Here is a 16,658-nt window from a genome sequence, read left to right on the forward strand (position 1 = left end):
TTCTGAAGAAAACTGATTTTATGTAAAGAAACATGAACACAGTTAATAAATTCTAACATTTTAATAAAATAATTTCCCAAGTATTCTGCAGTCGACTTCTTCATTCACAGTTAAGATGGAAAACACTCAAAAGTCTGTCGTTCAAGTCAAAAAAATCGACAATAAGCTCATGAAATATTTACTATTCTCCATCGAGGAGAGATTCAAATAATGGGCTGTTTAACAGGGCACATATTAAGCATAGCTTTGGACTGAGAGTGACTTCCAAAGGTTGTTCTCCATTTCAAATCCATTTTTCTACAATGAGGCTTCATGCCCGTGACTGGAAAACTGGCCCAAAACAACCCGACCAGGGCTGCCCAACAATGTTGGCGTCGAACACCGTTGGACTACAAACACGTGACAAAAAAATAAAACAAAACTCTTGAACTTAAACATCTCCAGCTTTCAGCTCACTGACCATCTAGTGCACTGACCAGACATCTGCTAACTCTCACATTTACTGCGTTATAGCGCTGGCCAACAGCACAAGCCGTCTTGTTCTGGCCATCTCGAGTAGCTGCTTTCCTGAAATTTTATTTTCAACATTTGGATTTTATTTCTTGGTAATGTGAGTTCGGATGGCCATCAACAGCTGCAGAGATGTAGTGAAGACATTTAGCTGCACAATCCTGTATCCACCTTCAGATTCATCAGGAGTTATTTCCGTAGATCAACAACACAGACCTGGAAAAACAAAACAAGGAGGTTTAAGAGTGAAAATGCACCATTATGACCCGCAAAAATGCACTCTTGCATTATAACAGTGTTGGAGAGAAAAATAGTGCAGCTTTTCCCCACAAGTTTCAGCGTACAAAATAATACGTTTTTTTATTTTGTTTTTTATTTGCACTGTATTGTGCATCTAGCTTTACAACTGTCTGCCTGGTGATGCCTGTACAGCATTTTATGTCTTATTTGTTTAGCTCTACAAAATAATCTATAATAGTAATAACAATTATTTTAAATATAATATAATTTTTAGTCAAGTGCAGCTTTTCATCACAGTTAAATAAACTGATGTTATAAATAAATTGTGTTTTCTAATTTTATTGGTGGTATTTCAATTTCAATTTAAATCAATTTCTGATTTAATAAATAATAAATAAAAATGGGCCTGGGTAGCTCAGCGAGTATTGACGCTGACTATCACCCCTGGAGTCGCGAGTTCGAATCCAGGGTGTGCTGAGTGACTCCAGCCAGGTCTCCTAAGCAACCAAATTGGCCCGGTTGCTAGGGAGGGTAGAGTCACATGGGGTAACCTCCTCGTGGTCGTGATTAGTGGTTCTCGCTCTCAATGGGGCGTGTGGTAAGTTGTGCGTGGATCGTGGAGAGTAGCATGAGCCTCCACATGCTGTGAGTCTCTGCGGTGTCATGACAACGAGTCACATGATAAGATGTGCAGATTGACGGTCTCAGAAGCGGAGGCAACTGAGACTTGTCCTCCGCCACCCGGATTGAGGTGAGTAACCGCGCCATCACGAGGACCTACTAAGTAGTGGGAATTGGGCATTCCAAATTGGGAGAAAAGGGGATCAAAAAATAAAATAATATAATAATAAATACAAATATTGAAATAAAAAAAAAAAATTATTTTATCTCAGTTTTTATTTTAATTGTTTTTATTAGTTATCAATGTTTTTTTAACGTTTTTTTACACTTTCTGCTTAACCGGTTATTATTTAATCAAATATAGTAACAATAAAGTGCGGCATCTGGTGGCTGTGTAAAGAAAAGCACCTAAAATGCCATTTTACACTATTGTGCGTTCAACAGGAAACAGCAAATTTGTGCAAAAAAACTGTGACTCTGTAATTGCATTGTTGATGTATTTACAAATTTGTACTTTTCTTAAAATGTATGATTATTTCAGTGAACTAGTGAGCTTTTTCATCTTTATAAACAATACCATAACCTTTTAAGACTTTAAAGTTTTAGTTTAAAATATGTCAAGGTTTTTTATTATCATCTAAAAAGTGTGTGTGTAGAGTATTACTTAAACATATACTGTACATTACATAGATTTTATTGTAGTAGTCTAATGATTATTTAGTAACCTCTGTGCAGAAAGGCATCAATAAAACTATTACTTAAAGGTGCTGTAAGTGATTTTTTCATGGAAAGGTATGCAAAAACATTTATTAATGAAATAAGTGCCCTGAGATATCTCACCGGTCTCTGTGACAGCTCTAGACTTCGTTAACAGCAAACAAAAACTTTACGCTTTTCAGCTGTCTATCATTTTGCTCTTTCTCATTATGTTGTATTTGAAGCAGATCATTGAAGCTTTGATTCATAATATTTGTCAGTTGAGGGCGCTATTGTGCCACTGTTGAATTTGACAGCCACAGGAACAAACAATGCTGCTCTTTTGCTCAGTTTTTGTCTCAAAATTATTTCTGGAGGGCAGGGAATGAGGGGGCGTGGCTAATTCAACGGCTCAGTCACGTGAAAGATTCAGAACGCTAAAATCGCTTACAGCACCTTTAATATCGGTACTACATGTAGATTGTCGGACATGTGAACACTGCAATATAATTAGTATTGGTTGTAAAAAATCAATATTGGTCGATCTCTAATTATATCTGATAGTAAAAACTCACTTAACCTCTCACTTAACCTTCCAATTCTGTCCGGTCATTTTTGACCGAAATAAGATTTTCCAATGTAATAAAAAATTGTTTAGTTTATCTGGGCTGCGTTTCCCATTAACGATTGATCTTAGAGGTTAAGAGCGTTTTCTACGAGCAATTTTTCTAGCGTTCGATATTTTTTACGTGCGTTTCCCAACACTGCACATAACATGAACTTGCGAGGACGCGCTTTAAGAGCTACTTAAGAGAGTCGCTGTCTGTGTGACAGTGCTGACCGTATAGTGCTGTTCGTCAATGTAACTTTATTATATTTGTGCGTTACTTTACATCAATTGTAAATTGTAATTTACCTCGCTTAAATTTGTTTTTAAATATTTTCTCAAATGTTCGACCTAATTAACTACATATTTACATATTGTTTTTACAATAATTTTGTGCAGAACGATCTTTTTCTTTTACACAATCTGCTTCCATAATCAGGTGTGCATTTATAATATTTCGTTTTCACAAATTCGATATAAAAGCTTCCAGGATTAGTGAAGACAGCGGAGGCCCCGTGTATGATCCTAATAATTACAAGCATTCACTGAATATTCAGACATTCAACGTATTATCGAGGAGCGCAAAATAAGGCGACGTTTGGAAGATGCGCTTTAGGGACATTGACCAATAGTGCGGAGGTCTGCTCTTTACTCCCAAAAGTGACAAAGGTGACAGTAATGCTTTATGTGTGGTGCGACACAACTTGTAGTGCTGCCGAGAGGGCCTTAGGGTGTCAGAGAGGAAGTGGAGATGAGGATAAAAGCATCTGCAGGATGATGAGCCAGTATATACGGACAATTTTAATATCAATATATACAGTTGTCTGCTTCAATCATGCCACCACTTTGTTGTTACCAACTAGTCTACACAAATAACTTTGTTTATTAATTAATCTATTCAGACTATCTATTTTATGCATTTAACTATTATTATTATTATTATTATTATTAGATTTGACTGTTAAAATAAAAATAAATAAAACACATATATCCTTATATTAAAGCCTCAGCATAAAGTGTAGCTATTGGTATTTAAATTGTATAAAGTGTAATTTTGCGATTGTCCTGCAGGTGTTTGCATAAGTCCATGTCCTTACGATGCTCTTAGCGATGAGCGATTACTCCAGAGCATTTTCAAGTACTACTTAAGTTACGATGCTTTTGGGAAACGAGGCCCTGAGCGGTACAAGACTTTTTTACTTTTCCTCCGCTAGCCATCTGAACACACACACACACACACACCTTTTTTTTTATTTGATTCGATAAGTCTTAGTGGTTGTAAAAAAAAAGCAACACCTTTGCTGTTCGTGGTCAAAATTGACCGACCATAGGAAATGAATGGGAAAGGCTAAAAAACAGATTTGTTTTTAATTTTATTGTCAAATACAATATATAAATCACCCACCATGCAGAAAAAACACACAAAGAAATTAAGAGGTGAGACTTAACATGCAGAGTGCAAAACACACACACACACACACACACACAATGAACTGGTGACACTATAACACAGAGCAGTTTTTTTTTTTTTTTTATAAAATCTATAAATCAGCCATGATGCAGAACAAACACACACATAAATGAAGGGGTAAGACCATAACACACCCACAATATAGCGAAGAACACAACACACACTCATGCATGCACACCCCCCCCCCACCCCCACCATTTCTTAAAGCAAAAAAGTTACACCTGTACTGTGTCTGGTCAAGTAAGTGCCTCTACTTGATCAGAATAGGAGGGTTAAATGGCTTCAATATTGCCAATACAGTGCTGTGAAAATGTATTCACACCCTTCCTGATTTCTTCTATTTTTGTGTATTTTTCATACTAAATAGTTTTAGATCTTCAAATTAGATATAACATAAAACAAAGGCAACCTGAGTAAACACACAATACAGATTCAAATATATATATTTATACTCAAGCAACAGTTATCCAACACCTATGTCACCCATGTGAAAAACTAACTGCCCCCTTAAACTTAATATCTGGCTGTGCCAGCTTTAGCAGCAACAACTGCAACCAAACGCTTCCGATAACTGGAGATCAGTCTTTCACATCGCTGTGCTGGAATTTTTCTTTGCAGAACTGCTTTAGTTCAGCCACACTGGAGGGTTTTCGAGCATGAACTGCCCATTTAAGGTCCTGCCACGGCATCTCAAATGAGTTCAAGTCAGGACTTTGACTAGGCCACTCCAAAACTTTAATTTAGCTTCTTTTGAGCCATTCAGAGGTGGACTTACTCCTATGCTTTGGCTCATTGTCTAAGTTGTGCTTGAGCTTCAACTCACGGACTGATGACCGGAGGTTCTCCTTTAGGGTTTTCTGGTAGAGAGCAGAATTCATGTTTCCCTCAATTATTGCAAGTCGCCACACTTCCATGGATGGCATTTTTGGCCCGTGTCTTTCTGACTGTGCAGTCATGAACAGTGACCTTTATTGATGTGAGAGAGGCCTGCAGTTCCTTGGATGTTGTCCTTGGCTTTTTTGTGACTTCCTGGATGAGTCATCGCTGTGCTCTTGGAGGAATTTTGGAAGGTCGGCCACTTCTGGGAAGGTTAACTACTGTGTCAAGTGTTCTCCATTTGGAGATAATGGCTCTCACTGTGGTTCTTTGGAGTCCCAGAGCCTTTGAAATAGATTTGTAACCCTTCCCAGACTGATGTATTTCAATCACCTTTTTCCTCATCATTTCTGGAATTTCTTTCGACCTTGGCATAGTGTGCTACTGGGTGAGACCTTTTAGCCAACTTCATGCTGCTGAAAAAGTTATATTTAGGTGTTGATTTGATTGAACAGGGCTGGCAGTGATCAGGTCTGGGTGTGTCTAGTCCAGCTGAACCCCATTATGAATGCAGATTCATAGATTTGGGGATTTAGTAACTGGGGGGGGGGGGGCAAAAACTTTTTCACACAGTCCCGGTTGGTATTGGATAACTTTTTTGCTTCAATAAATAACATTATCATTTAAAAACTGTATTTTGTGTTTACTCATATTGCCTTTGTTTTATGTCAGATTTTGTTTGAATTTTTGAAACTATTTTGTATGAGATCTACACAATAACAGAAGAAATCAGGCAAATACTTTTTCACAGCACTGAATACAGTTTGTGGTAGCCAACAACTTCTTCAAAAATGTACCTGACTGTAGTCAACCTACTTTAAATTATGCTTAAAGCTTGGCAAGCTAAAGTTTCAAAGTAGCTTCACAACAGTGCTATATTAAAACATTCCAGTATCTTTTCCATAATCCATAACCCTTTCTAATGATTTCAAGATAAACATACCAATCCATCTGACGCACTCGCACCAACTTTATCTCCCAAACCGTTCCAGCACACTTCAAATATTCCTCCAGTTCCCTTGTAGCTGTTCACTAAAGCTCCGCTCTGAAACACAACACTCGTGAATCATGAACACGCTCAAACTCATGAGCTACACACATCAGCGGTGTTTGTGAATGACCGTTAACTGACCACAGTGTCCCAGATGTGCACACATTTATCAAAGGATCCGCTGGCCAAGAACTTCCCATCAGGACTGAAGGCGACGCTGTAGACCGGCTCCTGGTGTTTGGTAAGCCTGTGGACGCAAACGCCCCTCTCAACATCCCATAATCGCACCGTCGAGTCAAAAGAGGCACTGAAGAAAATCAAGCAAACGATGACAGATTAAAACATTCACTACTAGTCAAAAGTTTGGACACACTTGACTGAATTTATGTTTCTTGGTATCTTAAAGACCTTTTAATCTGGAATGCTTTAAATGAGTTATGTCAATAAATATAACAGTCCTTGTGTCTTTGAATGTCTTTAAATGAATGGGTCTTGTTCAATCATCTAGAGTATTTTGTTCAGGTTAAAGGTGTTACCTGGCCAGTAAAGTGTTGGCATTGGGGTTGTTGCTGCCAACACCCGTCGGGCTCCATTTGATAGTGTAGATCTCTCTGTTGTGAGCTTGAAGATTGTGAACACATGAATCCTGCTTCATACTCCAGATCTGCAGCAAGAGTGAATGTGTTATAAATAAAAACACAACAACTCCCTTTGGTATTCACAGTCATTTTTGGGTCAGATGTGTAACCCTTTTTTTTTTTTTTGATGATGATGATGATGATGATGATACCATTTCTTCTTCCCTGAAGAACAATAAATGTATGCATTTCTTTTGGGATTTTATGCTCTTTTGATCTTTTTTACATGTACATTTCTAAATGTTACCATTAATATGCATATACAAATAAGCTAATTAATAATATATATATATATATATATAAATTCAGAACCTACAGTCTATAAGTTGAAACATGAAGAAGATATGAGAATGTGACAGATATTGGAGGCAGACTGCTGCCATCTGGTGAACAAAATATAATTAACTTGACTTGAACACCACGTCATGCCAGTAACAGCCAGTAGATGATTGTAGTCTGATGGCTTATTGTAACCTAATTTTATATTTTATCACAAGATATACATTTGGATATACACTGATCAGCCACAACGTTAAAACCACTGACAGGTGAAGTCAATAACATTGATTATCTCGTTACAATGGCACCTGTCAAGGGGTGGGATATATTAGGCAGCAAGTGAACAGTCAGTTCTTGAATTTCAAGTGTTGGAAGCAGGAAAAATGGGCAAGCGTAAGGATCTGAGCGACTTTGACAAGGGCCTAATTGTGATGGCTAGACGACTGGGTCAGTGCATCTCTTAAATGGCAGGTCTTGTGGGGGGTTTCCGGTATGCAGTGGATAGTACCCATCAAAAGTGGCGACAGGGTCATGGGTGCCCAAGGCTCATTGATGCGTGAGGGGAGCGAAGGCTAGCCCGACAGGTCCGATCCCACAGAAGAGCTACTGTAGCACAAACTGCTGAAAAACATAATGCTGGCTATGATAGAAAGGTGTCAGAACACACAGTGCATCACAGCTTGCTGCGTATGGGACTGCATAGCCGCAAACCGGTCAGAGTGCCCATGCTGACCCCTGTCCACCGCCGAAAGTGCCAACAATGGGCACGTGAGTGTCAGAACTGGACCATGGAACAATGGAAGAAGGTGGCCTGGTTTGATGAATCACACTTTCTTTTAGATCATGTGGACAGCTGGGTGCATGTGCATCGTTTACCTGGGGAAGAGATGGCAGGAGGATGCATTATGGGAAGAAGGCAGGCCGGCGGAGGGAGTGTGATGCTCTGGACAATGTTCTGCTGGGAAACCTTGGGTCTTGGCATTCATGTGGATGCTACTTTGACACGTACCACCTATCTAAAGATTGTTGCAGACCGGGTACACCCCTTCATGGCAACGGTATTCCCTGATGGCAGTGGCCTCTTTCAGCAGGATAATGTGCCCTGCCACACTGCACACATTGTTCAGGAATGGTTTGAGGAACATGACAAAGAGTTCAAGGTGTTGACTTAGCCTCCAAAATTCCCCAGATCTCAATCCGACTGAGCATCTATGGGATGTGCTGGACAAACAAGTCCGATCCATGGAGGCCTCACCTCGCAACTTACAGGACTTAAAGGATCTGCTGCTAACGTCTTGGTGCCAGATACCGCAGGACACCTTCAGGGGTCTTGTAGAGTCCATGCCTCAGCGGGTCAGCGCTGTGGCAGCACAAGGGGGACCTACATGATATTAGGCAGGTGGTTTTAATGTTGTGGCTGATTGGTGTATATATACATTATCAAAGTATTATTTGTCAAAGTTTAGCATTTTAAATTGATTTGAAGTGTCAGTTTTTGCAGTTTATGTCATTATGCTTGCAATCAAACCTGACCATGGTGTTACAAAGAGAAGACACAGAATAAACATTTTTCTACCAATAATTTATTTCAAACATAAAAATGTAAATAACTCAAAGTAAATGCATAATAATGTCAAGAAAATGAACATCAAGAAACAGAAATGAACTGCAAAATTCTGAAAATTCAATTAGAGTATAAAACAGAAGAATCAGATTAAACATTTTGCAATTTCAAACTTTCTAGAGTAAAAATGTATATTGCAAACGTGTGTGTGTGTGTGTGTGTGTGTGTGTGTGTGTCTGATTGCTGTCATCAGCTGGAAATGACTTGTAATGCCAACAATGACCAAAAGATGGCTGTAGAGCTCCACTTATTGATGCTCTGGTTGTGTGTGTGTGTGTGTGTGTGTGTGTGTGTGTGTGTGTTCTGCATTGTGAGTGTTATCGTCTCACCCCTTCAGAACACTGACAGTTCTTATAAAGGTAACAGGAAGTAATTTGTACCTTCAACGTCATGTCATCGGAACAGGATGCTAGCAGCATTCCCGATGGGTCCCATTTAATGGCGTTCACTTCATTCTGAAAGAAACAAATGCTGTTTTGATTTACGATTTTACACACGAGTACAGCAAAACTGGTCAGAATGAGGGAGAGACAGCATGTTAGCATGTTGTGAGCAGCTCACCGTGTGCCCTTGGAAGGTCTTGAGCGGTCGCTCACTTCCTAGGCGACACACGTGGATGCACATGTCCGTACTGCAGGATGCAAACGTGGTGTTATTCTGCCAGTCGACGTCCAGAGCCGGAGCTGATGAGAAGAGCCAAGACAACACATCACTGTGACATCAGAGGACTGATCCAATCAGATCATAGTTTTCCACCTGAGGTCTGATGTATAAACTCTGTTTATATGTTACTTCAATTCAAAATACTCTGAAAATAAGTCCTAATAATTCATACAATTCTGCTTCTTAGGCAAATTTGACCCTACCTTTAAAGAATATGTTATAAATGCAATGTTTGGTATAAAAATCGGACTTGATGACATTGTCCAGAATATCTAATCAAACACATAAAAAGCACATTTTATGCAATCTTTTTTATACAAATAACATAAAAGTGTAACATTTTACACCTTTTTAAAGAACCACTTATGACTTAAGTTATGACTTTAATAATTATAATTATAATTACAGTATCTATATGACTTTATATCTCTTAATTATGACTTATCATCTAATAATTTAGAATTTCACATAATTATGAATTTGTCATAAATATGACCTTAAATTTATGAATTACAACAATCTTATCAATTATATCTTAATCTTATAATTACATTTTACAATCTAATAATTTTGACTTTTTATCTCATAGGTTTAACTTTTTGTCATAAATATGACTTTTAATTTAATAATTATGACTGTATATAATAATTATGACTTTTAATTTAATAATTATGACTTTTAATTTAATAATTATGACTGTATATAATAATTATGACTTAATTTAATAATTATGACTTTTAATTTAATAATTATGACTTTGTATTTAATAATTATGACTGTATTTAATAATTATGACTTAATTTAACAATTATGACTTTGTATTTAATAATTATGACTGTCATATATATGTCTTTTAATTTAATAATTATGACTTTTAATTTAATAATTATGACTGTATTTAATAATTATGACTGTCATAAATATGACTTTGTATTTAATAATTATGACTGTATTTAATAATTATGACTTAATTTAACAATTATGACTTTGTATTTAATAATTATGACTGTATATAATAATTATGACTTAATGTAATAATTATGACTTAATTTAATAATTATGACTTTGTATTTAATAATTATGACTGTCATAAATATGTCTTTTAATTTAATAATTATGACTTTTAATTTAATAATTATGACTGTATTTAATAATTATGACTGTCATAAATATGACTTTGTATTTAATAATTATGACTTTTAATTTAATAATTATGACTGTATTTAATAATTGTCTTTTTTTATCTCATATTTATGACTTACCAAAGCACGTTTTTTCTCCATTTGGCAGAAATAGGCTTACATACCTTTAAGGGTGTTATGCCGTTCAAAAAAGATTTTTTATAAATATAAGAATCAAATTTCACAAAAATATTTGACACTTTTCAAGCCCCTCACACATACGTCACAAATGCACACATAGGTCTTCTTGTTTTCCCACTGCTGTGCATCCTCAAAATGTATGCGTACAAATACTTTTAATACGAAATCTACGCAAAGATTTTACGCAAGGCCGCAGGTCCTGTAGTTCTGTGAACTTACCAGAATGAAAAGAGAACTGCTGCTTAGCTTCGCCTGTGTGTGCATCCCAAATTATTGTCGTCTGCAAGAGAGCAAGACAGCAAAAATTGATTAAAGAAAGTCCGTTTAGACAGACAGACAGACAGATAGACAGACAGACAGAACCACCTTATCAACTCCAGCGCTGAGAATACTGTTTCCTTTCTTATTCCACTTGAGTGCAAATATGGGCCCTTTGTGCTGTCCCAGTTTACTACTCAGATTACCTGTTAAAAACCAGAAACACACGCTCGTTTAAAATGACACTTGCTTGAGTTTGATTAGTTGTCCATGCAAGGGAATTGCTGTGCCATGTAAGTAAGGGTTGACGTACCATCTTTAGTCCATATTCTTGCAAATCCATCATAAGATCCGGTTGCTAGGAGAGTACCGTCACTCTTCAGACAAAAAACAAATAGATATATAACGTGAGAAAGTTGATGCCAAACGTTGCAATAGCAATAGGCCATGACAGGTCATGCATTACTGTAATTTTACCACATTTAAAGGATGTTCTTAACCCTTAACCGTGGTAAAATCATTGTAAAATGGATATAACAATAAAGTATTATAATAATGTAAATAATCAATGCTTCTGCAATGTAGTACAGTTCACTGATATTCCTGTAGGCTGTTTACAGTTGTCGGAACAATCTGTTTAATGGTGTTTAATGGAGTCCACTCACGTTCCAGTCTAATGAGGTGACGTCTTTGTTACTGGGCACGTCCTGCCCCCCCTCTCTAATACAGTGGCGCAGCACCAGCTGAGTCGAGCCGCTGTTACTGTTCTCATTCAGGTTCCATATACGAGCTGTTGAGTCACCAGAACTGCAGTGCAAACAATACATTAAAATACAATAAACAAATCAATAAAGATTGCATGAAACTCAATTAGAAGCAATCAATAAATTAATAAACGATCAAATAAAAACAAAACACAACACTGCCCACCCACTCTGTTAGCTGTCTTTGTTCTGAAAGTATTTTCCCCCGTAGTGATTTCATCAAATCCTTCATAAGAGTTCATGAACCAAACCAACCAGCTCTGAGGTGAATCACAACATTACAAACTTTGATTTGAAGCTAAAAAGTATTTGAAAATCAGACAAAAAGACAAACGTACAAGACTGTGTACTTAACTTTAATGAGGGAATGAACTATAATCCCATGAAGCATTGCATATGGCATAATCAAATAAAAAGAACTATGGAAAAATATAAAACTATTGATTTAAAGTTGTTTATTATATTTATAGAAACAATATATTTTCAACCCTTTAAGCTCGGGACAAATCAGAAGTGTGCCACAGACTCAATGATGACTCAAATGACACAGAATGAAACTCATTCTGTGAAATCTCATTACTAAAATCATGTCTGCATGCTATGCAAACCTTTAGTCATTGTTGTGTTTGCATGTGTAATTAGTTCTTATGTACAATTATTATGTTTTATTTGTTTGGAGATGTTTTTGGACACTATGATCAATTATATTTGTAATGTTATAACTTTTGATTGCTTTGTCGTATCACCATAAAATGTTTTTCAGATACAGTTGACATGATAAAACAAAAGCAGTTTTTCAGAGCCACCTTATTTACACCCAGAGATATATAATGTCAAATCAGAAAAATAAGGAAAAAAAAAAAAAAAGTACATTTTTGGCTACATTTTTAAATGTTTTTTCATCAGTTTCTTAGACCGAGAGTCTCAGAATGTATCATAATGTTGAAACGTTTCTTTAAAATTATACCAAACACTTGACCCTCCTTGTTTTTTTGTTTGCTTGTTTTTTATCTAGTTATAAGTCTTTAATTTTCGGTATGCCACTGAAACAGGAAATCTTTAAAGAGCACCTATTTTGGTTTTTAAACGTGCCTAATTTTATTTTAAAGGTCTCATACAATAGATTTACATGCATCCAAGGTCAAAAAACACTTTAATTTTCTCATAATTTAAATTGCAGCATTACCTTTTTTTTCCCCAGTGTCAAAAATGACTCGTTCAATGATCCGTTCTAAACTCCTCCTTTCAGAGAGCATACTCTGCTCTGATTGGTCAGATGTCCCAGTCTGTTGTGATTGGTCTACCGCTTACTGTAGTGTTTGAGGGCGGGTCAAAGCTGATCGCGAGCAGCCAATGAAGACCAGAGGCGGGTTTTTAGTTACCAAATTACGTAGGTTAGTACAGGAAGTAAGTCTGGAATTACTAACGACTCGTTTCAGGTGTTCAGAATCGGTTCTTTCTTTTGGGAGTCAATAAATCCATTTGTCATGCACTTTGATTTTTGAAACTTTGCAGACTTTTTTACATTCACAAACAGCTATATAACACACAACATGAAAGGTAATATTTGAAAAACCATAATAGGTACTCTTTAAAAACACCTTCAGAGCTTATAGGGTTCAGTTCATTGCAAAATATTCAGAAATATACAAATATATAAGTTTGAGAGTGAAAGGAGAGCGACTCGATTGCGATTCTCTAATTGGTGGATCTTTCTCTTAGGATCATGGGTAGTGTAGTTCTAACTTTAGCTTTTATTTTAGTTTTACTTTTAATTTTCCTTTGTAATTAGTTTTAATTGGTTTTCACACTATGATTATTAGCTATAGCTTATTTTTGTCTAGGTTTAGTTTGAGTTATTTTAGTTTTTATATTTATTTCAGTTTATGAAATTAGTTTACAGTAACGACAGTCAAAACACAATTATTTCCCCCTTTAAGTAAGGGATAATGTACAGTCAGCCGGTCGTTATCCCAAAATAAACCCCAACAGGGTGATCAGCATCCCCGATGTGAAGCAAAGGACTCTTTGCGATAACAACCAGCTGGCTGTACATTATCCAGCTTATTACACGTCTACCTACCGAATAAATCAATAAATGGACATTAAATAATGGTTCATTTTCTAAGTTATTATGTGAGAAGAAAGAAATAGTAAAGTCTCGTGAAACAGCTGAATTTCACTTCCGGATTGTGTTCTGTTGGTGTTTATTTAGCAAAAGAAGTCCGTCTCTTTGCTCATTATCCAGCTTATTACAAGACTACATGCCCATTAAATAAATACATTGAAATGAATCACTGATTTGAGTTTAAAGAATTTTATTAGCGTACAGGGTGGCCCAAAATAAAACAGGGCCACTATGTTTGATTGCTCATATCTCAAAAATGCTTAAATGCGTTTGCACGACTTCTGCCGTACTTCTACAACTTTTTGTAAATAACACAATGACATCACTGTGAGAACTGTGAGCAACAACATGCTACTAATAAATAAGTAAATCATTTGGTAAAAGAGAAGCACCTAAGTTTGCTGCCATTGAAAACTAATTTAAACTATTAACTTATTTATTCGTAGCAAGTTGTTGTTCACGATGACGTTACAGTGACGTCATTTTGTTGTTTACACAAAGTCACAGTAGTATGTCAGAAATCATGAATGCCTTTATGCAGTTTTTAGATATAAGCGATCAAACATAGTAGCCCTGTTTTTTTTGGGCCACCCTGTACAGATCGCAGAGCATACGAGAAGTAGGAAATATTATTCGCAATAACCGGATGTGGGGTTGTTATTCAGAAATATCAGACCGCTAGGTGGCGTGATTGACCAATCAGAATGAAGTATTCCAGTGTTCCAAGTTAACTTCTTTTCTTCAGTCAAAAGCACTATTACAGGCTGCTTTATATTACAGGCTGGCAATGTATGTCGTCATATTATTAGCATTAATTACTACTTTCATAAACACATTGGTTCAGAGCGCATATAGTTTTACCGTTTATTACATTTTGCCATTGTTTCATCACACACTGATGCACAGGCAGAATTAATCAAATCAAGCGCTGACATGGACGGTCCTCCTCGCCGTCTGACAAACTTTACACAACCAGCAGAGAGTAAAAAGCATCTTAACAAAATAATAAATGCATTAAGGCCTCGATATACTTCCGGAGAAGTTCTTATTCATTCTTTGTTCAGTGGAAAAAAGAAGTTCTAAACAGTCGAGCGACGGCATACTGTTTGCGGACATTCAGACACCCGCCAGACCGCAGTGGGAGGCGTTTAGAGGAGCATTTAAATATGAGGAAGCTCAGTAAAATCTTAACTAATGTGCTATTAAAATGTGTTATCAGTGACTTTATGCCTCATTCTTTGAGTAGAATTCATATGAGGTCAGTAAAAGAAGTTTATTTAACCACTCGATGATGATTTAAAGTTATATGCAGTAGAAAATGTTTAATTTGACCTGTTTACATTGTGAATTCATGACACTAATGCACTAACACATTATAATACGCACCGGTTACACTCTGTTATTGTAATCTATGATGACACTGATACTACTGCAAAGATCAGTGTATAAAAGTGATAAAGTGTAGAATAATGAGTGGTGGTGGCGTAGTGGGCTAAAACACTGAACTGTTAAGCAGGAGGTTGCTGGTTCGATCCCAACAGGCATCACCATTGTGTCCTTGAGCAAGGCACTTAACTCCAGGTTGCTCCGGGGGGGATTGTCCCTGTAATAAGGGTACTATAAGTCACTTTGGATAAAAGCATCTGCCAAATGCATAAATGTAAATGTAATAAAGACAAAAGAATAATGTTAATCTTACATTTATGCATTTGGCAGATGCTTTTATCCAAAGTGACTTACAGTGCACTTATTACAGGGACAATCCCCCTGGAACAATCTGGAGTTAAGTAGATTAAAGTAATCTTACTTTGGGCAGATGTGTGAATGGTTTTCACTGCAGATGGCACATGAGTGAATGGGCACTTGTAAGCATTTGAGTAGATTTCACTACTTTTGTAGACTAATTAAACAAAACAAAACAATCGCATGACACGGTCTTGGAAAATTTCTCTACATGAACGATTGTACAGATGTAGGTAAATTTGCACCAGTTCGCTAATAACTCTACATGCCGGTGTGCTCTTGTTGACTGAATTTGACTGACTTAACCCTTGTGCGACCTTCAGGACATTTTTGTCTTTTTCTTTTTTGTTTTTTCGATCATTTTGACTGTTTTTGCCAAAGGTGTGTATTTTTGGGGGAATTTTGATATTTCAACCTCAGTTCCTATAATACATCTATAATACACTGTGTACACAAAATAGTTACACTCAGGACCTTCAGGACAAAAATGTCCCCATTGAAACCCATTAAAACTGCAATATTTGATCCCAGTGCCATTAAATCATAAACTCATGAATTCTATGATATTATGCTTTCATTCTGTAGCCCTGGCTTCAAAATTTACATTTTTATATTTTCCACCAGATGGCGCCATTTTTCTCATGTTTAGCCTATGGAGTAAATACATGCTTTTCCCCTATTTTCTGTTTGCTGTATTATAGAGCACTGCAGGCCAATTGAATAAATGATGCAGCTAAAATTGTGTGGGTGTGTTGGTATGGATGTCAGAGTGTGTTTTGTATGTGTGTATTGAGAAATGTGTGTATGTGTAAAAAAACAACAGTGGCATTATGTAAACAAACTGGCATTTAAAGGGTTAAAATCCTGAAAATGAATGAATATTTGGTATTTATGACCAGGACTGATGTTGGTTAAAAATGTTATCTAATTGAAAGTAATATAATATTAATATATTTTTTTGACATGGACATTATTGTCCTCGAAGGACCTCTGAGTAACTTTTTTTAAACTGACACACAAGGGTTAAGAACGTAAACAGAATTAGCTGTCGGGCTCTAGATAGGTGGAGCTCCAGGTCACACCTACCGATGACGTGGACCAGTGGCAGTAAGAAGGTGTTTAGCAGGTGGTTAGAAGTTTTCCTAAAAGTTCGCCAAGGCAAGCTGTTCCGAACAACCAAACCGAACGCAAAAACACCTTACTTTTGGCCAGATTTTGTTCTAAATG

General features: G+C 36.6%; 1 protein-coding gene across 2 annotated transcripts in view; it reads right to left on the reverse strand.

The window, feature by feature from the left end:
- Nucleotides 1–16,658, reverse strand: part of LOC127446993 (F-box-like/WD repeat-containing protein TBL1X) — a 31,427-nt gene continuing 14,769 nt past the window's right edge. For both annotated transcript variants that reach the window (XM_051708416.1, XM_051708415.1), the window contains 10 exons: nt 11,462–11,603; nt 11,110–11,173; nt 10,905–11,002; nt 10,758–10,818; nt 9,115–9,236; nt 8,934–9,008; nt 6,549–6,676; nt 6,154–6,319; nt 5,965–6,066; nt 1–726 (listed from right to left, as the gene is read on the reverse strand). In XM_051708416.1, coding sequence (XP_051564376.1) covers nt 700–726; nt 5,965–6,066; nt 6,154–6,319; nt 6,549–6,676; nt 8,934–9,008; nt 9,115–9,236; nt 10,758–10,818; nt 10,905–11,002; nt 11,110–11,173; nt 11,462–11,603 — 985 coding nt within the window. In that variant the 3' untranslated portion in view covers nt 1–699. The remainder of the gene's footprint in view (nt 727–5,964; nt 6,067–6,153; nt 6,320–6,548; nt 6,677–8,933; nt 9,009–9,114; nt 9,237–10,757; nt 10,819–10,904; nt 11,003–11,109; nt 11,174–11,461; nt 11,604–16,658) is intronic.

The sequence above is a fragment of the Myxocyprinus asiaticus genome, chromosome 10, assembly GCF_019703515.2.
Source record: "Myxocyprinus asiaticus isolate MX2 ecotype Aquarium Trade chromosome 10, UBuf_Myxa_2, whole genome shotgun sequence".
NCBI classification, from domain to species: Eukaryota; Metazoa; Chordata; class Actinopteri; order Cypriniformes; family Catostomidae; genus Myxocyprinus; species Myxocyprinus asiaticus.